The sequence below is a fragment of the Urocampus carinirostris genome, chromosome 10 (genome assembly GCF_059441175.1).
Source record: "Urocampus carinirostris isolate Australia breed hairy pipefish chromosome 10, RoL_Ucar_1.0, whole genome shotgun sequence".
NCBI lineage: Eukaryota > Metazoa > Chordata > Actinopteri > Syngnathiformes > Syngnathidae > Urocampus > Urocampus carinirostris.
In genome coordinates, this window is record NC_142358.1 from 29,903,899 (window position 1) to 29,931,097 (window position 27,199).

The 27,199-nt window shown below is 38.7% G+C and overlaps 1 protein-coding gene across 1 annotated transcript in view; it reads right to left on the reverse strand.

Annotated features, from left to right (window-relative positions):
- limk1a (LIM domain kinase 1a) overlaps nt 1-27,199 on the reverse strand; it is an 83,445-nt gene that overhangs the window by 52,110 nt on the left and 4,136 nt on the right. The window contains exon 2 of the mRNA XM_088345283.1: nt 21,672-21,771. Within this exon, the coding sequence (XP_088201409.1) occupies nt 21,672-21,771 (100 nt within the window). The remainder of the gene's footprint in view (nt 1-21,671; nt 21,772-27,199) is intronic.

Consider the following 27,199-nt stretch of genomic DNA (forward strand, 5'->3'; position numbering starts at 1 on the left):
ATAAATTGTGTTACTCCTTTGCACGATGTGAACTAGAGCGTGACTTGTATCAACATCAATTGTATCTCAATTTTTAATGCCTTCAATATTTTTCATGCCAGGGGTGGGCAAACTTTTAGAGTCCAGCCGTATTGATTTGGAAAAAAATTGTACCGGGGCCAGAGGAAAGAAAAATAGCTGAAATATGTATTTAATTAGTAAATGCGGATAGAGAGTCTTAAACCCTATATCTCAGCAATACATGAGAAAAATAGATAACATAAGACAATTTCTCCTATTCAACGTGCTACACAAATAAATTACATTTGATTTTGACTTATAATGACCCAGGCCCTGACGCAGTCAGTCCCATTAAATTCATTATGAGAGATCTTTGGAGATAATCCTGTTTGATTCATGTACCGGTACCTATTACAAAGGGGGGGGGTAGAGAAAAAGAGAGAACGAAACAGTGAGAGAGGAAAAAAGAAGCAAAAAAGAGAAAGACAGAAAAACAAGAAAGAAAGAGAGAGAAAACAATAAGAGAGAAAGCAGGAAAAGAGAAATAACAGAGAAAATTAAAAGAAAGAAATAGAAACAGATAAAAATAAATAGAGAAATAAAAAGAGAAAAAATGTGTGGTCCCTTCTCAAGGTTTCTTCATTTTCCTCATATTGAATTTTTTTTTTTTTTTTAGCTTTTCCTTGACCTCATGTAGGTTTTAGATCAGGGGAAGGTGTCATAATAGTCTGTGGTTTGCAATAATCTGTTGTCTGTGCAGCCCTTTGAGACTCCTTGTGATTAAGGGCTATACATATAAACATGACTTGACTTGACTTAAAGTACTATTTATTCACAAATAATTGGTCCTCGGTCATATGTTGATGCCAGTGATGTATAGTGACAAGATGATCTCCTAATGTGAGTACAAAACACAACAGAAAAAGGAATGTAGTTGTTTATGAATTATTGAGGCTTCCATCATCTTCTATAAGCCCCAAGCGGGACAGCCCTTGTTTCCGTCTGCAAGGCGTGCAAGGAATGCTGTTGAGTTCTGATCAATATGTCAGTACGTCAAGGGCAATCAAATAAAACAAGAGACAGACTTTTACAACTTCGAGCGAGTTATGCTAAAGAAAACAAATTTGATAGCTGTGAACTATGTAAGATTGCGCGACTCTTGTTGCCTATAAAGCTGAAATCCTCACTAACAAAAGATGCACACATACACACACTGCTTGGGGGAGACGTCTTTGTTCCCGCCCACAGGATCATGCAAATTGAGAGGATTACGGCATCCGTGCCAAAACGCCCCATTTGCATGAGGGAAAATACCAGCAGGATTCCTCAACACAGACAATCCCACTCCCGACGGGACATCCTTTTAGCCTGGATTCTGGCTTCAATGTCGCCCGACTCTAATCAACTACAAGCATCCGTCCCTAAAATCCATTCCCGAGCCCCCATCTTTTCATCTCCCTTATCTCCATGGCAACCCGGAATGCCAAAGCTATGATGTCACCCCCCAATCTGGTAGACCACATTCCTTCAGAGCACTGACCTCCTACCTACTGCTACAACAGGAAATGAAACTAGGGACTCCTGTGACCTCGGTGGTATCGAGGTAAAAACCTAGGTTCACTGTTAAACATTGAGTTCCACTAAGGAATTTGCACCAAACGGAGAAAAACAAGCCATGACTTTGAAACAGCGATGCTTCTTCACTGAGTACCAAGCAGGCAGTCCCAAGGGACAATGTTAGTATTCGTGGCACTATTCAGCCGGTAAAAGGGAATCCGGGCACCGAATGAGTAAAAGGATGTGCACGGCAGCAGATTGCTTTGTGAAAGTTAAGCTGCAAGCCCGGCCTGGGACTTTTCACTTGTTTCACTGACTGGGGAACAATAAAAGAAAGCACTGGAAGCGGAGTGTTGTTCAGCGAGATTCCGGTGTCTACTTGTCAGCGTTTAGATGAAAAATTCTTCAAGTTGGGTACGAATTCCTTACCGGCAGATATAAAATGTTGCTACATTGTGAAAACTTAAAATCGTACCCTATTGGTGAAAAATATTGTTTATTTTATTTGGAATAGTTCTAATTTCGAGGCATTTTAACTTGTTTTTCTCGTAAAATAACAAACTATATACAGTGGAACCTCGGTTTTTGAACGCCTCTCAGTTCGAACAAATCGGTTCTCGACCAAAAATTTCGAGAAATTCTTGCTTCGCTGTTCGGTCAAATAATCGGAGTTCGAACGCCGGTACGCTAGGGTGCGATAATGAGCGGCGTACGGGTGTAGATCGTGTAGATTGCCCCCACCCCTCGTGAAGAACTGTTATCACGTGCGGACGTGTTTCGTTTTGCTTTCGCTTTTAATATAGGTGTACCAAGTGTTTTAGCCCCTAATTATGCCTCGGAAGAAGGTCGGTGCAAGCAGCTAAGTTGCTACAGGTGAAAAAAGAAGAGTAGTGCGTACAACTATTGCATTTAAGAAAGAAATAATAGCAAAATATGAAGAAGGTGTGCGAGTTTCCGATCTTGCTATACATACAGCATTAGGGTGGTCCTTATTTTTCGACTTTTAAAATTTCATGCTCTGACCCCTTGAATATGTTCCAATATATACAAAACGTAATTAGGCAAAGTTTCATCAAAATCAAAGAATATTTAGAGGTCGCTCAAGGCCTCTGAAATTTTAGTATGAAAAATAAGGATTTTTCGCACATTATATCAGACCTAGTGTACAAAGTTACTTGTAACTTTTCTTGTGTTACAATTATAAGCAATGGACTGAAATTGGATGTTCTAAAACGCCGTACACATAGGGTTAAGATTTCCGTTTTTTCTCGAAAATTGCCAAAATTTTACCATTTTGGGAAATTTCAAAGTCGTTGAGCTACCTCTAAATATTATCCAAATTGTTCAAAATTGCACACAGTGTGTTTTTATCAATATAAGAACATATGCGGGGGGTCAGAGCCCAATATTTCAAAAAAAAAATTTCGACCCCCATTAAGGACCACCCTATACAGCATGGCTTCTGCTGAGCACCACAAAGGTAAGAAATCCTATTCATAATTCTTTTCTTTACCCTGTGTTTATTTTTACACGTTAGCGTAATCGTTCGTACGGAAGATTACGATTACGCAAATGTACGATTAGCCTGGGTTAGCTTTGTTTACGTAAAACATTCAGGGTGTTGTAACGGAGCCCCATTTGCAATGAAGCGCTAGCCACTTGTTGTGGAGACCCGGGTGCTAAATGACGTGTAAACGACCAGATTTTTTTATTTTTACACGTTCATGTTAGCGTAATCTTTCGTAGATTACGCTAACGCGAACGTACGATTAGCCTGGGTTAGCTTCATGTTTACGCTCATGGTAAACATTCAGCGTGTTGGAACGGATTAAAAATGATCTACATTACTTTTAATGGGAAAAACGATTTCGGTGATTGAACAAATCGGTTTTCGAACAGGGTTCTGGAACGGATTATGGTCGAGAACCGAGGTTCCACTGTACGATATTTAAAATATAAACATTAATATTTCAACAACTGGTTCGAGAGCGTTCTCCATCCGGGCACCGGAGTTGTGGAATGCTCTTCCCCCTGATATCCGATCTGCAACCTCGGTGGAAATGTTTAAATCTAGGCTTAAAACTCACTTCTACTCTATAGCATACGAGTAACCTAATCTTCTTATATGTAATAACTTGTGAAGCCCTTAGAGACTAATTGTGATTAAGGGCTATACAAATAAAAATGACTTGACTTGACTTGACTTAACTAACAATTTTTTTTTTAAAATTTTGGTAGAAACTATTACTTATAATTATCAAAATAATCTACATTTTGCTACGCAACATAAGTGTATTTCTTTCAACAAATGTTTTGCTTATTTTATTCAATGCCTGAAAAACTATATAAAAAAGGAAATTAATAAGAAAAACATATAAAATACAAATTTGTAAATATTTAAAAAATATTTGAGGGTCTACTATTTTCTTTTTTTTTGCAGTATATGTCAGGAAGGTTTAGGGGCAGGATACATTACCAGTATCAATTCCTTTCTAAAGCCGTACCATTATTGATCATTAAAGGGGGAGTGCATATTATTTAGCACCTCCTAATGGTGAGAAACGAATTTAATAAAAAACTATTGAGTTCAATAATGAGCAAAAATACATGAACTGTCATAAAAACATGCATTTTTGAAGTACTCATTTGTTGAAAAATTTGAATTTATTTTTACATAGCATGAGCCTCAACTAAAGGGAACTGGCATAATTCTGTGGCATTTTGCTGCTACGGGTAACCCTCAAAAACTCCAAAAGGCTGGGCGATAAAATGAGAAGTAAAATTTGGCAATTTAGTCACTGTGATTCTGCGTACTTTGTACTTGTTCTTGTGCTTTTTACCACTCGTTTTTGGTTGTATTAAACTTTATAACTCAGCTCTTCAAAGATTCAACGAACATAAATACAGCACTATATTGAAGTGAGATAGGAAAGTTACCAATATCATGAATTTGGTCTCACTTCTTATGGCATTGTGTACTTTTGTCAGCTGTTGATACCAGCCACCGATGCTTACGCAAAAACACACCAAAATAAGTTCTCCTGGACTGTAGGAGGTGCTATAGTACAGCTTGGGCGTATTATCATCTGCATCACTACATTTTTTTCCCCCAATTTCTATCATTGTGTTCATTCACATTTTTAATATCAAAAGGTATCTGTACTAAGTATGAGATATTGAGTGTAAAGAGAAAATTCTACATCTAAAAACCCACAATGACGCCTTAAAACAAGAATGGCCAAACTTTTTGAGTGTGGGTCGCATTTGGGTGAAAAAATTTGCATAGGGGCCAGGCCGTGGGGAAAAATAGGCTGACTAATGTATTTAATATTTTTGGAATACGCCTACAGTCTTAAATCTGATAATTCGTCAATACATGAAAAAAAAGATTAGATGGGCCGAAACTGTTTTTCTCGTTTGCATTTATCTGCACAAGGTATGCTTCCTTTTTGTCTATTTGTTTGTAAAGGGATCCAATTGCTTTTGAAACACTCAGAACATACAAATAAGTATATTTATTAACAGAAAAAAAACCTTTTATTAAAAGTAATACTTAAGGAAATTCTTAACCACTAAATTAGATCATTCGCCTTGAAAAACTCAACTCAATGTTTCATTGCATGAAATGTAACATCTAGATCAATAAAATTCAATGTCTCGAGGATCATATTAAATCAGTTGTCCCGCGGGCCATCTTTTGCCAACATCTGCCTTAGAAACATGTAAAATAATCACAAACACACAAAAAAAAAGAGGACGTTGTAACAAGGGTTGTTGCATCCATACAAAAGTTAGCAGGTACAAGTTGATGTGAAGCTGTGGGTAATCGGACAATTGATTGAGGAAGTGATGTTCCAATGTGTCAGTTTACAATGGCCGATATTTAATACACACCATCACTTTGACGGGAAGAAGCACACTTTAAAGCAACTATCTTATTAAAGAAGAAAACCTCAAAAGGTCCAATGCATCACCTGACTGACTAAAGAGAAAGAAGGAAAAAGAGAGAAATCTAGAGAAAGATCAAAAGAGGGGGAGAAAGAAAGAAAGAAAGGACTAAAAAGACAGAGGGGTGGAAAAAAGAGAGAGCAAAAGATAGGGTGAGAGAGAAAGAGGGAGACAGAAAAACAGAGAGAGAGAAAAATAGAAAGAGAGAATGTGAGTGTGAGAGACATACATAGAAAAAGAGAACTGGAGAAAGAGAGGTGGATAAAAAGATAGACTTTCAAAGAAAGCTTAATCTTTATTATGAAAACTTTTGGTAGAGAAAAAATAGTGAGACTACTTGATACATTTTGTTTTAAGACATGAAGACCCGCAAAACGAAATTTTCCAATGTGACTAGATTGCTGCTATCGGTGTGAGTGTGTGTGAATGGGTGTGAAGCACATTGTAAAGGACTTTGGGAGGGCTTCATTGACTTGAAAAGCGCTATATAAATGCAGACCATCTACCATCTACTTGCTGTAGATTCAATTTGATGGTACCTGTAAAGCATTTATTACTGGATATGTATTGATTTGAGAAAAATCCTCTTGGTTCCCACTTTGCAGTTGTACGCAATATTATCCAAAGGAACCTTCTGCAATTTATAATGACCTTTTAGCAGAGCTGGCCGGCCCAAGGCATAAGCAAGCTAAGCGGCTGCTTAGGGCCCCGCAACCATTAGGGGGACCCAAGAGTTGTTAACTTTTTTGGTGCCAACATTGTCCCCTTTGTCACTTTGTGTGTCCACTCAAAAATACTTTTAGTCAAGTCAAGTCATGTTTATTTGAATAGCCCTTAATCACAAAGAGTCTCAAAGGGCTGAACTTACTACAGGTTTTTGCAAACCACAGACTATTATCACACCATCCCCTGATCTAAAACCTACATGAGGGCAAGGAAAAACTCAAAAACCTCAACATGAGGAAAATAAAGAAACCTTGAGAAGGGACCGGACATGAGGTAATCCCCCTTCCAGGATGACCAGGCTGCAATGGATGTTGCAATAATAAATAATACACAGATACAGAAATACAAAAAAGATACTACTCAATGACTACAAAACTAAATATCGGATATCGTGCCTGAAAACAGCGACCTCATATATTATTTTGCTTTCATTCTGAAAATCAAAAATTTGTAAAGAATTACAACGAAAATACTACTACAATAATACTGTTTTAAAAATACTTCTACAGAAATATTAAATACAAAAATACTAGAAAAATATTGCTACAGAGATACAACAAAAATACTAAAAAATATGACAAAACACTACAATGGAAATACTACAAAAATACTACAAAAATACTTCTTTGGAAATACATCAATTATACTTCTAGTGAAGTACTAAAATAATTCCAATACAAAATACTACAATACAGGAACTACTAGAGAAATATTACCACAAAAATACTACTACAAGACGTTTACAACAGAAATACTGCAAATTACACCTATAGTGATACTACAAAAATTCTCCTGTGGAAAAGTACTCCAAAAATAAAACTACAGTAACACTGTACTAAAATAATACTCCAGAAATACTAAAGATATACAACAACAAAAATGTACTTTTGAAATACAACATAATGTACTAATACAGTAATACTATATTAAAAACACTTTTACAAAATTATTAACTACAAAAATACTTATACAGAAATACACCAAAAATACTAATATAGTATGACAAAACAGTACTATGGAAATACTACAATAATTCTACAAAAATACTACTAAAATACTGCTTTGGAAATTTATTAATTATACTTCTAGTGAAATACTAAAATGATTCCAATACAAAATACTACAATGCAGGAACTACTAGAGAAATATTACTACAAAAATACTACTACATGAAGTTTACAACAGAAATACTGCAAATTAAATATATAGTGATACTACAAAAATTCTCCAATGGAAATATAAAAAAGTACTCCAAAAATAAAACTACAGTAACACTGTACTACAAAAATACCCCAGAAATACTAAAGATATACAACAACAAAATGTACTTTTGAAATACAACAAAGGTACTACAGAAATACTAAAAATATCGACTACGGAAATACTACATAGGAAATACTTAAGAAATACTACAAAAATAGTACAAAAATAAAACTACAGTAACACTACAAAAAACTTCGATAAAAATCAGACTTCAGAAGTCCTAAAAAAACCTACAGTAAATAACAAAAGAAGTGCTTAAAACAGGGAACTGATATACTATTTTTGTCTAATTGCGGTCGTTTCAAAACCAATTTGATAAAACTAATCTATTCTAAAAGAAGTATAACATGTCACATGCGGCCCCCGACTCCAAATAGTTGCCCATCCCTGGAGTAGAATATGGAATGAATACTAGTAGGTATAAAAATTAACAAGTAATCAGGGGCCCCAAATCTAATTTTGCTTCGGGCCCCATGAAGGCTTGGTCTGGCCTTTTAGAGTCTTGTCCCAAAAGGTTACAAATACTCAATGCAGTCGGGTGAAAATCCTGCAATTTCCGAAGTTAAAGCCAGCCCATGAAACTTACTTGGTGTGATGCAGCTGCAGCTTGCTCTTTGCTGACGTTTGCCCCATGGGACGCGAGGTGTGCTTTTGACACTTGAAAGCAACGCTCATCTCCGCGGCATCGGCGTAAAAATGTGACAAGCCCCGCAGCCTGGCACCCGCTGTCATCAACGACACTCCTGACTCCGCTTCTCCCTTCCTTTGTTTCCTCCTCCCACGGCCCAGCTGCCTTTTTGGCCTTAACTACTTCCTGTGGTTGGTGCGTCTGCACTTGGCTCTGTGACATCATGGGCTTTACCATTCAAACACATGTTCCTGGCTTTGAATTTTAAGTTTAAGAATACATTAGTGATGCCATAAACACAGTCAAATAACATCAGAGTCAAGCCATGTTTATTAACCAAGAAGAAGGATGCCTCTCGTCTTAATAAACTGGTGAGGAAAGCCAGCTCTGTTGTGGGCACGGAGCTGGACAGCCTGACAACAGTAGCCGAGAGACGGGCACTGAAAAAGCTGCTGTCAATCATGGACAATTCATCACATCCACGACACGGCATCATCTCCAAACGGAAGAGCAGCTTCAGCGACAGACTGCTGTCACAGTCTTGTTCCACGGACAGATTGAGGAGATAATTTCTTCCTCATGCCACGAGGCTCTTTAACTCCACCCGGGGGAGTAAAAGCCCACATTAAACCACACCCCCACATTGCATATTACCCTATTTTTATTACAGTGTGTATTTTATGTAGAACTATTTAAAGACTCTATATCAACATGTTACATTCGGTATTTATGTATTATATTCCTTTTACTTTATTATTATTTATTTTCAACACAAGGATACTGCTGGATACGGGGATGAATAAACTATCTATCTATCTATAAACACCATAGGCGGCGCCACGAGCGGCAGCCTTTTCAGCAGCTCCGTGTTATTTCGATCTTTTTGTGATTTATTGTTTTTATTGTCTGCTTCTATCTTCGGTGTTTTTCGTCCCGTTTCACAACTACACTTTGGATTACTTTCTATCTTATCGATATGGGTTTTAACGCACAAAAATGCCTTTGTTCGAGGAATCAACTCCTTGCCCTGAAGAATTCACGTGCCGGCGTGATTATGGGGCCCTATCGTGGCTGCAGAGCCGGAGCTAAGGTAAAGGCTAAGCGGCTAGCGGCGATATAAGCCTTCGGTACCGTCCGTAATCATGGGAAATGTGAACACTCTACCAAATAAGACCGACGAACTGGCTGTGCTGGTGAAAAACATGAGAGTGTACAGGGAGTGCAGTTTGCTGTGTTTTACCGAAACTTGGCTCACGTCTAGCATCCCGAACGCTAACGTGGAGCTACCCGGGTTCAGCGCTGTTAGGGCAGACAGAGACACAAAAGCCAGCAGGAAGCGGAGAGGAGGCGGACTCGCTATCTACGTGAACACAAGGTGGTGTAACCCTGGGCACAAAGATTTCCATCTGCTGCAGGGACGTCAAACTTTTGGCCTAGCGTGTGACGTCATCCACTCCGCTGTTGCTAAACTACAACACAGCACCGCGAGGCCATCCTGTTAATCTGTTAATAATCAACACAAGGATACTGCTGGAAGTGTGAATATCCCTAAATAAAGTATCTATCTATCTATCTATTTGTATATCCCTAAATCAAAAATGTTTCAAAGTGCTTCGCAGACCACCATTACAACATCCCCTAATGTGAAACCTACATGAGGCAAGTAAAAACTCAGAAACTCTAGCAAGTTGGCCAGAAATTTAAACACGTGCATTATAATCTAGTGCGCCTTATGTTAGAAGAGAATCAGAATCATCTTTGTATGGGGAAAAAAATAGAAATTCACATTTTAATCACTTGATATTCGTCGCCAATCATAGCTCCAGAAAATGATTAACTTTTTCTCAGATCAAACTAAACATTGAAAGTGACAAACATTTTAAAAATGTGCGGCCATGCGTTTATTTGTATCTTTCAGGAAGACTGAATTACTTCCCACAATCCTTTTTGCCTTATTGATTTCAGAATGGTAATGGTAAATGCATTTATATAGTGCTTTTCAAGTAAATGAAGACCTCCCAAAGCGCTTTACAATGTGCTTCACACTTACCCATTCACACACTCACACACCAATAGGGAGTCAGCCATGCAAGGCGCCTTCGACCAGCTCAGTAGCCTAGATGGTAAGGCGCCCGCTTTGAGACTGGGAGGTCGGTGGTTCGCGCCCCGGCCGAGTCATTCCTAAGACTTAAAAAGTGGTCGGCGGCGCCCTCTGTTGGCTGCGGCTGCATCGGCTCGCTACAACGGGTCAGGTGCAATCGACATTTCGTTCTGTGTACATTGTTACACAGAATGACAATACAAGGAAATTATTATTATTGTTATTATTGCTTATTGGGTGCATTAGGAATTCAGTGTCTTGCCCAAGGACACTTCGACATATGACACGGAGGGGCCGGGAATCGAACCTGCGACCTCTTGATCCCAAGACGAGCGCTCTACCTCAAGAGCTACAGAATGACCAAATGAATTCCCACAAAGGCTTTCTTTCCGTTCATTTCAGAATCTTGTGCACTTTTTAAAGACTTTGTGAGACAGCCATACGTTACTGTATTTCAGTGGTCTCTAACCTTTTCTGTACCACGGACCGCTTTAATATCTGACAATGCAATGGCGGCCTGGGTCCAGTAACATCAACAAAAGAGTGTGATGATGACATAAGAACTGATGCCTTTTAATCTGTTAGCTGTATGCCAAGGCTCTCTCCTCACAGGGATCCAGGTTCCATTCCTGTTGCATCCAGATTTTGCGATTGTAACCAGTGTAACACAGGGTTGGGTAGGGTTACTTTAACTTGATTGCTTTCAATTACTTTTGGATTACTCCAATACCAAATATGCTAATAAAAGACAAAATAAACTAAATATGAATAAAATTATGACTCACAACACGTGGTAAGCTTTCTCTCCTGGCTTTGATCTCTTTGATCTCCGGCAAAACTAACATAAAATGCGACAGAAACTAAATGAAAATAAATCCAAACAGCTTGCCAACATCATTTTTGCCGTTCCATGTATGTATTACTCCCCAAGCCTGCACAAAATGTAGTAATTTTATTCATATTTAGTTTCTTTTGTCTTTTTTTAGCATATTTGGTATTGGAGTAATCCAAAAGTAATTGAAAGTAATCAAGTTAAAGTAAACCTACCTAACCCTGGATATACATTGACTGATCAATCAATCCACACATATGGTACTGCTTAAAAAAAAATGTACAGCCCTAGCCTTGACACTAGTTTCAATTCTACCAGCTCAGTAGCCTAGATGGTAGGGCGCCCGCTTTGAGACTGGGAGGTCGCTGGTTCGCGCCTCGGCCGAGTCATACCTAAGACTTATAACATTGGTAAAATGGCGGCGCCCTCTGTTGGCTGCGGCTGCATCGGCTCGCTACAACGGGTCAGGTGTATCGACATTTCGTTCTGTGTACATTGTTACAAAGAATGACAATACAAAGGAAATTATTATTATTATTCACCTTGTAGTCCAGTGCACCTTATATGTGGGGGAAAAGGTCACTAAAGAGGCATTTTTGGGGTGCACCTTAAGTGCAAAAAATATGGTAATTTGAGGTGTGCTAAATGGAGGCTACGTTTATGTTCATGTGCTGCGACTGGCGTTGCCAGGCAGAATTGCTTTGCAAGCAGAAGCAGCTGAGTCACAGCCGCCTTCTCTGCTCCCTACTGCCAAAGCCATCCCCACTGTTACCACAGCAACTTCATTTAGACATCTTCTAATACAGTCAGAAACATTCCCGACTCAAAGCAGGACCAAACATTTTCACGTGAAAAGTCGTTTATAGGATCAAGGGACACGCGCTCCATCTGTGCTGCACTCTCTGAGAGTGCAACGCGCAAGCGTAGGAAGTCTTTTGGGATGACTGTCAAAGTGGCGAGTGTAAAGCTGACTTCGTTTTCCCGCTGCTGCACTTTAATGCGCTAGCGCTGCGACATCCAGCACATGTAGGCAGAATCTGCCCCACTAAACTGGGAAAATTTGGAGGCCTGCCTTGCTGAGATAAAAAGATGGATGTCACTTAACTTCTTGCGTCTCAACCCTAAAGAGACCGAAACTATTGGTCCATCTAAATGCCGTGACTTGTTCTTAAACACTGCTATGAACAATGCCAAATGTAATATCACCCAGAGTGACTCAGTCAAAAAATTATGTGTCATATTTGACCCCAATCTGTCCTTCCAAACACACGTAATTACTAGATCAGCTTTTTTCCATCTTCGCAACATTGCATAAATTGGCCCTATGCTGTCCCAGTCCGATGCAAGGATTATAATTCATGCGTTTGTTATCTCACATCTCGATTACTGTAATGCGCTACTCTCCGGTCTCCTGAAGTCCAAAATTAAGAGCCTGAAGTTGGTACAAAATGCTGCAGCGAGGCTTTTGACAAAGACAAAAAAGTTTCATCACATTACTCCGATTTTAGCTAACCTGCATTGGCTCCCTGTTAGTTTAAGATGTGATTTTAGGTTCTGTTGGTATTATACAAAATCATATATATACTCATATCTTTCAGATTTAATTTCAGCCTATCTTCCGGTCCGGAGCCTTCGCTCTGAAAATGCTGGTCTACTAGTGATCCCAAGAGCCAAGAAGAGATCCAGAGGTTCGAGTGCATTCTTCATTCGGGCCCCGATGTTGTGGAATGCTCTGCCCCCTGAGATTTGATCTGCAACCTCAGTGGAACTGTTTATATCTAGCCTTATAACACACTTATATTCCATAGCTTATGAATGACCTATATTTCATGTTGACAATGTCAGTGTATTGTTTGTTAGTGCTAAAAATCCATTGCATACTTGGTCATCTTTTTTATTTCATTTTTTATTTTATATTATACTTTAATTATTTTATATGTTCGGTCTGTTCAAGATTATTTCATTTTCCTCATGTTGAGGTTTTTGAGTTCCTTGCCTTTATGTGGGTTTTAGATCAGGAGATGGTGTAATAATAGTCAGTAGTTTGTAAAAGTCTGGTCTGAGACTTTACCAGCTCGGTGGCCTTGCGGGTAGGGCGCCCGCCCCGACACTGGGAGGTTGCTGGTTCCAGCCTCAGCTGGGTCATACGTAAGACTTACAACATTGGTACCCATTGCCTCCCTGCTTGGTGCTCGGCATAAGGGTTTGGAATTGGGGGGTTTGGTCACCTAATGACTCCCAACACATCAGTTGGGTTCGAAGGGACCCATGAGAATCTCACTGTAAGAATGTGGATACCATTAAAAATAAACTGAAGCTGAAAAAAAACGGAAACTCCTCGTGATTAGGGGTATACAAAAAAACAGGACTTGAGTTGACAAAAAGGATATAGTAGGAATTAATCTCAGTATGAAATGTTGAAGTTCTGCAGCACATCAAACTGCTACAATTAATACAATATTCAAAAGATGAAAAAAAACAGCAGTGTTTTATTTTAATTGAGAGTTCTACATAACAGTGTTTTTTACCAGTGTGCCAGAGCACACTTGTGTGCAGTGACAGCTTGTATAGTGTGCCGCAGAAAATTATAAAGAAAATTATAAATTGATTTTATCTTTGTGAAAAAGCATACCATTGTACAGTATATTTGCTGTCTTAAGCCGAGTAACTGTAACATTCATCCATATCAAAAGGTGGAATCAGTTTTTTCATTTTTGTATAGAGCACTAAAATATTGTGATAAAATTATGTATTTGCTGTAATGTAAATAAAAAGCAGACAATTAATTCATTTTGGATTCATTACAATTAACTGAAATATTGCAGGGCTTCTAAAATTGTTGTTTACAGTAAAAAAGCAAAAGTCAGCAAGGTATACCAGTAAGCTGTAAGTAATTGGTATCTGGTAGGGTGTGGTTCAGAAGCCCATCTGATGCTATCCCATTCAGTGTGGATAACCTTCCTTCAGGTTCCTTTCCTCACATGATTAGTCTGTGCCTTGCCATAATCATATTTTGTTTATATTACTGTTTATTTTGTTTTTAGTGTATGTTAAACATTGTGTGTGCCTGTGTATAAAGAGTTTCAAGTTGTTGGATGGCGATAAAAAAGGGGATTTTAATGTCTTATTGTATGCTCAATGTTTTTATACAGCACTTTGAGGGCTAATTAATTTATTGCCTGAAAAATACTTTACATATACATTTGATTACATTTCATAATTAGCAATATTAAAATAATGGGAGGTTTACAATATTCTAATTGGTATTTAATGAACCCAAAATGTATAACATGATTTTATTTTATTGCATTACAGAGAGTAAAGAACTTTATTACAATATTCAAATTTTCTTAGACAATCTTATATAAATGTTATGCTCATTAGGTAGCACTATACAGGGAAATATATTTTAGACTTATAATGTTTCGGGAAGCTGATTAAGATTACACGGCAACAAACGTAAAATAAATCAAATCAAATAAATAAATCAAATTAAGTAAAACATTTCTTTTGTTGATTTTAAATATAAAAAACGGGAAAAAAGTTGGAACATAGTAAAAAAAAAAAGATCGAATGGACACATTATTTTCGGTTAAGGTCATATTTTTTGTTATTTTCTAGGGAAAACACTATAACAAGATAGCAAAGAAGGCTTAAATCCCAAAAATGCTACATTTCTGATCCAATTGAATGTGGTGCCTTGTATTACTTCCTGAGCCACAATGACCACAAATGGTAAGAAATGATAGTGTCGATTTAGGCAACATGCTTTAAAAATAACAATATATGGCCACTCTTAAATATTTTTAAATGACACTGTGCTTTGAATTTTTTAATGACAAAATGTGCCTTGACTTAAAACCATTGAAACCCACTGCTTTAAAGGATGTATGTAAAATCCTCATCACTTTCCTATGTTCAAAGTGGGCAGCCTATTGCGCTCTCTAGTGGACAATATGTGAACTGATCCAACTTTTCCTCCTAAAATTGATTTCTTCGCTTACACCGAAGCTGTTGGTAATTGTTTCATTGGCTAGTTGACACTGAGGTAAATGTACAACGAAAAGTGCAATAACATAAATATAAATTACACAATGTGATGTTTAATATAGTCAAATCACCTTTACAGTTTGTCATGTCAAGTCATTTCATGTTTATTTGTATAACCCTTATCACAAGGTGTCTCAAAGGGCTGCACAGATTATTGCAAACTACAGACTAGTTTCTGCAAACGTATTTCAAAACTGGTAATAACAACAAAAAATAGACTATTTCTTAGATTAAATCTGAGGAATGATGGGACCCCCTCCCCTCTGACTTCAGTTGTTGTTACAAGTTTGCATAAACTCACAAAAGGCAAGAATGTCACATAAATTGTTGTTTTATAATTCATTATTTGATTTGCTGTCGTAGTTGCTCTCACGGGTTCCTCTTTTAAGGGGGCACTTCTATCACAAGCAAAATCCAAGTTCACTTTTGTTTCCATGACAACGAATACTAATAGCTGTGATTTAAGATGAAACGTGCAAAATTTAGACAACAAAGAAAAAAAAGACTGAAACAAGTTTGCCACATGTGATGAAAAAAAAGAATAAAAGGATTCAAATATTTGAGCACAGCACTCATTTTAAAATGTGGCTGTTTTGAAATCAAGCTATGGAACTGCAGGTGGTACTGGTGCACAGAAAAACTACATGTCATGATTACTGATGTGACACACCTGTGCCCGCTCATTTGGCGCCAACCGCCGCGGGTTCTGATTGGCTCCCTGTCACGGTTTGAACCCAGTCCTGTGAGTCCGTCTGCAAACCTCAGTGAATACTAGGCAAGCCTTTTTTGACCCTGACTCACACCTGTTTTTGCTCCCATCCGTCTCCGGCTACGACCTGTTTTGTTCCTGACCACGTCTGTTCTCCCGTCCCGGCTTACGATCTCTTTTTGTCCCCCAACTACATCTACTCTCCTGTTCTGGCTTACGACTTGCTTCCGACCCCGACCACGCCTTGCTCTCCCAGACCCGGCTACCGACCCGTTTTTTTCCGTCCCTGACACCGCCATCGCTCGCTACGGAAGATCCACTTCCGCGTTCGGACCACCATCCGAGTACAAGAGCGACTTGCTTCCCGCTTCCAGCGAACACCGGATCGTGGGCGCAGCCCTTTCTCTTTCCTCAAACAAAACTTGTGAGAAACGTAACGCAATTGGGTCCTCTTTCCGTTCTGGTCCTGATCCTACATTTAGATAAAAACACTAAAAAAAAACATTGGTGTGCACAGACATTCTAGAAGGCAAGAGGAAAAAAAGGGCTCTCATTTTGGCAATAAAGTGAAAATCTATAAATGAAAATTTGAAATATACACACGTGACTATATTAGTATAACAATTATTAAAACATAAAATGACAATTATTTTAAGCATTTTATTTATTTCAAATTATCTAGTAATATTGTATTAATTCATCCTATTCTATATTATTAATAATGACATTTTTTCTCCCGAAATTCTCACTTTTTTTGAGAGAAATCAGAGGGAATCTGTTCAAGCCACTGTAACTTACCAAATTCAGCAGCTAACCGGTGAAATGAAAGCCACAATTTGATGCTTTCAAAAGGACACTCTCGAAGACTGATGATTGATCTATAAATTGTTAGATGCAACAACGTCCAGAAGAGTAAGAAATCTAACTTTGATGTTTTAAGTGGGCTACAATCCCCCCTCCTATTACCTGCTTTTCTATACAATGTTTCCCTGTACCCCCACCAGTCATATGTGTGTATGTGATAGTGTGTGGGTGCGAATGAGCAATGGTGTGCTTTTAGAGATGAATATAGGTCATTTACCAGCTCAGTAGCCTAGATGGTAGTGTGCCCGCTTTGAGACTGGGAGGTCGCTGGTTCGCGCCTCGGCCGAGTCATACCTAAGACTTATAACATTGGTAAAATGGCGGCGCCCTCTGTTGGCTGCGGCTGCATCGGCTCGCTACAACGGGTCAGGTGTAACGACATTTCGTTCTGTGTACATTGTTACAAAGAATGACAATACAAAGGAAATTATTATTATTATTATTCTTAAATTATTTTGTACTATGGATGTTTTAATTGAAAATAATGATGAGATGTCTTTCTAGCGAATAGAAACATCAATATATTTGTTTTGTTTTACGGCAATAAATAAAGATAATGGGAAAAAAATACGTTACAACCAGTGTCTGAAATAATGTCTGCCCGGACGCCCGGGGCGTGAATCTTTTACGTTGGGCGTACAACTTACACAACGTCTAATAAAAATCATTCGTTTTTTTTTTTTGTTTTTTTTTCAAATCAAACGCTTGTTTTATTCCAATTTCTAAATCTTCGTTCGGTTTGGAAATTTCGGACTTTTGGTTCGTTTGGCAATTTGCATACTCGGCAGCCGATCAGAAGCCTGCATCGAATAACTTCGTGCTTCCGGACTTTCCTGAGTGTTATAAGGTCGTGCATTTGCATATCATTTTCCAAAGTAGGCGCACAGAGAACACAAGAAAAATGGATAAGTGGTTAGGAATCGGGCCAAAACCTCAGAACCAGAAGATTCAAAAGAAGCTAACAAAATTGATGACGCTACAAAACGTAAACATACATTAAAAGCATCGTGGAAAGAGCAGTTCACGTGGCTTGTAGGAGACGACGCAACGCAAACATTGCATGAATGAAAATGAGTTAATACAGGTGCATACTGATGGCAGATGGAAAACAGTGATGTCATACCCAGGCAATAAATGTTATAAGTAGATTTTAAATGAACTTAATTTTAAAGTATTGTTCTGTTGTATATTCTGATTATCAATCCTTAATACTCTGCAACAATGTTTTTTCTTTTTTTGCGATTAGTCGTGTTATTGTGCTTCAAGTTGTGAGGCAGGCAACTTTATGGCTGGGCAGACAGCCCTGGTGACTTTTTGTCATGAGTTTCAGACACTGTTACAACTGACGGTAACACTCAAAATGACTTTGAAGGAGCTGTTAACACTCGAGGCGCAAAATAAGAAACAAACCTGCTCTAAATGAACAAAAAGTCACCGGGATCGCCATTATTGAACATCGATTGTTTAGACACACACACACCAGGGAGTCCGACACTCAACCGCACAAAAGATTTTCCGCCACGTGTCCGGATAGCCGGTTCACGTTACCCATCCAGAGCACAGAGCCGATGGAAATCACGAGTGACGTGCCCAGAGTCGAGTTTCCCACAAAAGTGAGAGTCGGTTTGACCAGCGTCTCGGATGAACTCAACGTAAAATGAGTAGAGAGGCACGTGTGGAACGGAAATGAAAGAATTGAGGTGATGGCTGAGGTTTTTTAGCTTCTTGATCTGTGGCAAACGGTCTCGAAGGGCAATTTTTCCATAGTTTAACTGGAGCGACAACCATCGACTATTGTCATAGTCGACGAGTCTCCGACTATTGAAACCATTAGTACAATAATTGTTTATTTTTCTTGAATTTATCATGAAGTTAATTTGTTGTGTTTCTGGACTATAAGACACACTTAAAAACACAAAGGCTGGAAATATAGTATTTACAGTTACTACACAAGACCAAAATGGCAAAACATTGTATACAACAAGATTTGACCCAGGTCTTGGTGGTAAGAGCGCCAACAATTTACCAATAGAACACCAGTTGTACAGATAACATGAGAAAAAGGATTAGAACCTCATTATCACGCTATTATTACTCACAGTGCCAGAAATGAAGATTGGGGAATGTTTAAAAGAAAAAGTGTTTTAGCAAAACACCATACAAGCTCTTTTACGTACAAATACATATTAAACCATAACATTATTGACACACAAGTGAAGAAGTAGCGAAACTGTTTAACCAGGGTGGTGTTTAGCTGGCTGTTGTGAATATATGCACGATCACAAACGCCATGGCGTGTATTTGTGCTTTGAATCTATCAATCGACAGCAATCTTTTACTTTATTTAAAATTTTAAGTTGTTCATACTCAGGAACATTAAAGAAGAAACACACAATCCCTGAAGAACAAACGACAGAAGAAAATGTAAAGTAAAAGTAGGCACTACTGCTGAAGAGATTGAAGAGGTGAGGGGTCAGCCTGGAAGTACTCGGACAAATACACTTCAGGAACTTTTACTTTTGGGTGTACTCACCTTTGTTGCAAAGGGGTTTAGTTATTGACAGCTATATGTTGAGTTTTTTAGGGTTAAGATAAATGTACTCTGCCATAATAGCTTTACACAGACTACCTTTCATTGTGTCGCATTTCCTCAGTGTTGTTCTACTAAACACTGTAATTAAATCTCTGTGGAAATGAGAGGGTTGTACTCACTTTTGTGAAATATTATTTACAAGTTTTTCAAGTTAGGACTTTGGTGACAAAATTAAATTCAATTCATAAGTAAAGGTATCATATTACTGATTTCTCCACATGATTCAAGATGCATAAAAAGAACAATTCCACAAAAATATGCACATGGAGTCAGCACCAGCCATCAATTCAAACGAACTCTGCTACCCAGCAAGCTAGCATCAGGCGCAGCCAAAGTGTCAAAATGAGCACATTGAAGCACTTTTGAAGAAAGTTGACAAAAGTAGCCAAGATACACTAAGTGCCTAAGATCAATACATCATCCATTTGCCTTTTCAGAATCACTGCAATGAATCGATATTTAGTGCCATCTAGAATTTTTGATACTAGTTGCAGATGCAGTACTGAAGTCCAAATTCTGAGTAGTAATCAATACCGATTGTGCACAACAACATAGGTAATACAGTACACTAAATGTCTTCCCTCTGATATTTATCAATGATATCTTCAAAATAAAACTATATATATATTTTCCGAAGAATTACATTTACACAGTTTCAGGAACATTTTGTATTAATTATTTGAAAACTAGATTGTAGTATTGTGTCCTGCAGCCAAACACAAGTACTAAAAGCACCAGGAAAAATACAAACCACAGGGACTTTCACAAGGTTTTTGGTTTTGGGGCTACACCGTACCAGCAAGATGGCGGACAATCGTGTAAGCTCCCGGTATGTGACGCTTATGAGCCTCATGCTGTGTAAAATATATACAGATTTCTCGACCTACAAGTATTTGATAAAATGTTAACATAATAAATTATGTATTTTAGCTTGGTATTTAAAATCACTATTGTATATATATATGTACGTTTTTTGTTACCACTATGAGGTACTTAAAATATACACTATGTCTCTTTAACCCAACATTTACTTAAAGGGACATTGTATTTTCTTATAACATTAGCCACACCTACAGGGAGCTGACATAATTGTCTGCCATCCTGCTGCTACAGGTAGCCAAAAATATTGCGAAAGGCTAGGCAAAAAATGAGAACTGAAATGGTTTGGTCACTTTGAAACTCCGTAGTTTGTATTCTTTATAGTTCTATTCGGCACATGTTTTTGGTTGCACTACATAATGAAGTGTAATTTAGTGGTTAATAATAAACACTGTGCCTTTAATCTCAGGTTTGATTGTTGAATGGCCACTAGATGGCATCCAGTACTGCTATCAAATACTGTCCCAGGTACAGATACTTTTAAAATAGCTGGCATCTGCACAGATATAAATAACTGGAATTGGTAATCACCCATCCCTAGTGCACTTAACTAGGGCTGCAACAACAAATTGATAAATTCATTTAAAATTGATTATTAAAAGCGTTAGCAACGAATGTCATCATTGATTAATTTCATCACGCGGTTTATGTGTCACTCAGCTCGTTAATTCAATGCATATTATTTTATTAAATGTTTATTTTTTTAGCACAAAACAATACAGGTTACGTATACAAGCCATAAACATACCTATATAAACCTTAAAAATAAAAAATATAGCACTGAAGCTGTCATGTCCTGCACGGTTGTCATGGCGCCCAGCTGGCCCCGCCCCTTGACACCGGCTGACCTGCATTTCCTGATTACTCCTATGGGTACTTAAACGCGCCTTTTGGAACTGCCCTTTGCCAGATCGTTGTTTACCCTTGTTGAAAACTTGTTGATACCTGTTAATTCTTGTTTTGCTTGTTGGACTTTGTTGCACTCCGGTGTAACATTCTGAGAGATTCCTGCAAGTTCTGTTTGATTCTGAGAAATGCCTGGATTGTAATTTTGCCTGCATTTGAGCCTGCTTTGTTTTGTTTTTGGTCCATTTGTGTGTTGGACAACTTTTCTTTCTCAATTAAAGTGACAGATCGTCTACGCAAAGGAGTTCCTGCTTCCCAACCCATTTCAAGACAGTTCCGTTCCGCTTCGTGACAGAAGCAACTTAAGAACAAATTCAACTCTCGCTCATAAGTAGGGCAGCGTCTGTATTTGCAGATGTAAAGCATACATTTGTATCTATTTTTGTTTATTGTTAAGGTTTTTGACAAACACTCCGATTTCTTTTATTGTTTTTTATTACAGAATATTTTGTTGTTTTGCGCACTATTTTTCTATCCGTACAAAACTTCAATATTCAGAAAAAGACGGGGAAATTAAGAAAAAAAACAAGCTATTCATTCATTATCAAAATAATTGTGAGTTGCAGCGCTACAATTTACACACGCAGTCAAGTTTCACAAATGAACGCACTGTACCTGAAACAGACGGTGTGCCAATCAGAATTGAGAGCCTGAAGATACTGTTCATCGTAGATCCTCTGTTTGCAACCCGCGCACACAGGCAAACTTCCTCCAACTGAAACGAGATCCACATTAAGGAGTGCGTTTACAAACATATTCATTTCTCTCTAACGGAGCACGGCCGTCCCGTCAGTTCAAAAAGGAGTCAACAGGCTGTCACAAGCGACAGAATTAACCTTATTTGTTAAAGCTTTTTTAAGCTTAAGAAATTCCGACAAAAAGCTCAGGTGAAAAGATGGAGGAAGCAACCGACAGCAAAGCATTATAGCTCACTCAAGCAGATATTCAAGTTGATCCATCTGAAAGCTCATCGTAAACCCTTTTACATCGGAGGTGCATCAAGGCATAAACGCATTGAGAGGCTGAGTAAGAGATGTACTCTATCATCAGCGGTCAATATGAGGCTTTGTTCCGGAAACAGGTCAGGTTTAACATAAAAAAACGTACTGGGCTTTATTTGTAAAAACAAGATAGTATGACAATAGGGTGAACATGATGTGGTTTAGTGTTTTAAACTAAAAAAAGCTTAACGTTAAAATGTCAAAAGCCTTTACTGTAATTAATAACAACATAGTTAACATTGGGGCACCACGGCGGCGCAGTGGTTAGCGCGTGTGCGGCACAGTTCTGAGGTCATGACATCGAACCTCCTGTGTGGAGTTTGCATGTTCTCCCCGTGCTTGCGTGGGTTTCTTCCGGGCACTCCGGTTTCCTCCCACATTCCAAAAAGGTTAGGTTAATTGGCCGGTCCAAATTTTCCCCAGGTGTGAATGAGCGAGCGAATTGTCTGTCCCTTTGTGCCCTGCGACTGGCTGGCAACCAGTTCAGGATGTCCCAAGCCCACTGCCCGAAGACAGCTGGTATGGGCTCCAGTAACCCCGCAACCCTACTGAGGATAAGCGGGGCAGATAATGGATGGATGGATAGTTAACATTGTTTACAACGTGCAATAAATAATTAAAGAGGAAAATACGATTAAAAGAACATCAGCATACATATTTACAAGGTAGTGCTTAGAGACTGACCTAAATTGTAAGTGCAACAGAACAATAGTGTAATGAAAAGGTAGTACAATGAAATTTAGTAGCCACATAATTCCAAAATAAGTTGCGAAAAAGGATAAAAATAACATTTTTTTCTATGCATAGTGTGAAGTTGCTTAAGAATGTTCTATATGTATATTTTGTGTATTTCTCTGAACATTCCCCTATTATTCACTGTCTATATATCTTTTGCTGTTTTAGTCTAATGTCCACCCAATGATGTGTCAGTCTAAAGTCCACCATTCTTGTACTAAATAAAGCCAGCTGAGGCGGGGAAGAAGCAAGAGGACGATTGTGGAGCCGAGAACACATCCGCTGTGTTCCTCCCCGTTTCTCCCCCGCTGCAGCGGAACGAAAATGTATATTGTCGTTACCTGAATTCCTTTTTAGATCTGATGAACGGCCACACGGGGTTTGCCCTTAATTTGGACCTCACAATAGGCACAATGTATATTTGCTCAGTTTTGTGTGCTTGTTTAGGGTGGTGTTGGCCCTGGGGAAGAAACTTTCTCTGAGCCTGTGAGTCCTTGTATCAAGGGAGCTATAACGCATATCATACAGCTAAACGATCAAATAGGTGTCGGCTTGGAGTCCTTTTAAATGCTGTCCGCTTTGCTGTGGTATCAAAAAACCGGCAATTGCCCCCAGAGTGGGCAGAGCAGCCAATGATTTTCTGAGCTGTGTTCTGTTTCATTGTATATCACCTGCAAGCAAAGCAAGAACGGTGACAATGTTTGTGTTTTGGATCTTATTATGTTTATGTTTTTGGTTTGTCTGTCTGTTCACCCAAGAAAAGGGGGCAAGGAAGTTAGATATGACCATCATTTTTCATAGGCAGTCAAGTAGGTTGACCTAGATGTGAAAAATGACCCAAAAGCTGACTCAGCACATTTGTTTTCGCTAACTCAACCGCTTTTCCAGAAAGACATTCTAACATCCAAAGCCAGAACAAGTTTATCCAGATTGCAATCTTTCAAAAGCAATCAGGTAGGTCACTCTAGGGATAAAAATGCCCCCCAAAAACTGACTGTTTTTGCTAACTCAGCAGTTTTTTCCAGAAAAACTTTTCCCATATCTCAGACAGAAAAACATTCAATTTCAACACAATGTCTTGCAGACAGTTAGACGGGTTGACCTGTAAGTGAAAAAAGGCCCCCATAAAGTCCACTTTTGGTGAAATTACATTACACTCTCCGAGGCCAAAACGACATTGAATATCGACACCATATTTATAGGTAGTCAGTTAGGTTACACCAAATGTGAAAACTGCCCCAAAAAGGTGATCTGACATTTCAGGTTTTCGTGACTCAGAAAGACATTCTACTATCTCAGGCCAGAACAAGTTTCATGTCTTAGCATGGATGATGTTCTAAATGCACACAGCCATTCTAGATTTTTTTTTAATTTGTGAGTTATGTCTGTCACTTTCTTGTCAACTTGTACCATGATCACCTGTGTATAGTAATTCCCCCGGATTGTGTCGGTGTTTCTTGTTTGTCTTTGTAGTCAATGTGTATTCAGTTAATGTTTTTCTGCGAGTCTCTGTTGGCTTACTGTCATGTCTGTTTTTTTATGTAAACTTGACTGAAGTTTCTGTTGTATTCATTGCCCCTTGTGAAACAGGTTAGAATCTTGTGTGGGTCCTTTGTTCCTCGAGTTCGGATTGTTTTTTTTTTCTCAGTTAGATTTGTTTGTTGGTTCTTATTCATGCTTTTGTTAATTTGGAAACTTTTTACTAAATTTTATTTTCACCTGAGAGCCTGAACACAGATTTGAGAAGGAAATTGAATGTTTTTGAGATGCAATGATTGAGGCGTATGTTAAGAGTGACAAGATTGGATAGATTGAGAAATGAAATTGTGAGAGACAGAACTGGAGTAGTAGTGGAACTGAGCAAGCGTGTGGATAAGAGAGTACTCGGTTGGTTTGGACACATGGAGAGGATGGATGAGGAGCGAATATTGAAGAGGATCTACATAGCAGAAGTAAATAGAAGGAGACCAAGAGGAAGGCGGCAATTGACGTGGATGGATGGTGTTATGAGTTCTGAATATAATGGAAGCTAGAGCTCTTGTTGGTGATAGGAGTGGGGATATAAGTGTAGAGGTGTTGTGAAAGAATCGTGGGATGTTTAGACGTGTCCTAAGGGATGGCCAGGGCACCCGTATGATGCGGCAAGGGTAAACCAGTGAAAGCTGCCGGGCCCTGCTGTTGAACAGAGGAGTGTGTTGTGTCATCCTGACCCAAGAGACATGGCCACTTTCTTGTGTCCTGTCTCATCTGGTGAGACGAAAGCATGACCAACTTGGGTGCCGAGGTTCTTAACTTGTTTTGGCTGTTTGGGCATTTGGATTGACCATGGTCCCCCCAATTTTTTGTGTGTGTTTTTTTCTACTTTTTTCCTTTTTTAATTTTCTTTGTTTTTGTGTGTTTGCCTTGCTGTCGGTCACCCCTCTCAAGGGATATGACCAGGGTAGATAGATAGATAGATTTTCACCTTCCGGTTTTACACACGTTTAGAAAAATAGAATTGCCTTCATTGTCATTAATAACAACATAGAAAACTGTGTTTGCAATCAGATTAAACATCGCACTTCAGGATAAGCACATAATAAAGACTTTTAAGAGAAACAGATAACATAAACTAAAAAATATCAGGATATTGGGCAAAAATATTTACACTGAGTACTTGGAGACTGGCTTAGGTATTAATAGTGGTGCAATGGAAACAAGGACATAGTAACAATAGTGCAATGAAAAGTAAGTAGTGCAATAACATTTAGCAGCAACAAAACTTCAAAATAAGCCGATCCAACAGAGATAGCGAGAAAGATAGAAGAACAGTAAGAAAATTAAAAAAACTAGCTGGAGAACCATTAGCCGCTACACCAGTGTGCGCCCCTATCTTTGAGAAACTTAATAACATGTCTACGGAGCTCAATGGTAATAGTACTCCCAAATACTGTATTTACTCTGTAAAAGAATTTTAACAACAACCTCCAAATATTCATCCACCATTTAAGTTAGAGTTAATGTTAAGTAACACGGTACATCATAAAGTGAGTCACTAACAGTAAGGTGAAATCATCTGTAATAGTAATTCTAAATAAATACTAATGCAAAACAAGTTTGTTTACTGTTCAAAACATCTTGTTTCTGTACTAGGCTAACGACAGAAATGACTACTGTGTCAGGTACCAAAACAGGATCAGGACCCAAACGCGTGACGTTTCTCACACAAGCCTTTTATTTTACGGGAAATGGGGAGTCATACACGTTAGGCAGCAGTCTGGCGAGATCGATACCAATTGCCCGAGTAGATATCGGACGGATGGGGTCGATACCGGACAGGGCGGGAAAGACAGGATTGATAATGAAACAGAATATAGAAATAAAACAGGACAAACTAGACAGGAACGAAAACTGGAGAGAATAATAAACAGGACAAAAATAGACAGGAACGAAACTGGAAACCGATATTAAACAGGACAAAAATAAACGGGAACAATACCGGACAGGAAATGCCAACAGGAAACAGGACCGAGTCAAAACCCACGTCTTGCGGGGCAGAGGTTCGTTAACGGACTGAAAAACGGAGAGTGAGAATACTGAACTTAAATAGAAAGAAAGCCAATCTGTCAACGAAGCGCAGCTGGTGCCACTTGGGCGGGGCCAATTGGGCGCCATGGCAACCGTGACATACTGATAATCAGAAATGAACTAATGACTAGTGTAGTGTGAATTTAATGGCAACTATAACTTATCACTACAAGTTCTTATTAAGAAACAACCTGTCCCCACCTCTTAAAACAACGGGTATACAGAGATAATGTACATAATGGCTTGCTCTATATAACATTGCGTTTTATTGATCTTGTCAAGAAGGGCAATGCCAATGATGGCTACTAATGTCTATTTGGCTTCCCTCCCACGTCTTCAGTCATTCATATTTATCACCTTGTCTCTTTATTATAGAGCACTTGACTTGCTCATTATTGCAGACTCGGGGCTCCGCAACGGCCACTAAGACACTACTAATAGCTGGGGCAAAAGGCAAACAAATGCACAAGAGCGAAATTGCTCGATTTTTTTCTCACTAAAACTCATCTTAACCCGCAAATGCACACAGTGACATAGCAGTCCGCGGGGACATTGCATGAGTCATCGCGTCCAAGTAGGCTCGGTTTGTGTTGTGACTGATCTAGGACAATCATGCATTTATTTATTTTTTATCACGCAATTTGCACCTTAGTTTGGAGACGGTTCTTTGCAATGAAATATCTAGAGGAGCTGGATGAATAGGATGGATTAGTGGCTATACAGGTATGTCATTAACCGGAACAGGATCAGGACCCAAATGCGTGACATTTCTCACACAAGCCTTTTATTTTACGGGAAATGGGGAGTCATGCACGTTAGGCAGTAGTCTGGCGTGGAATG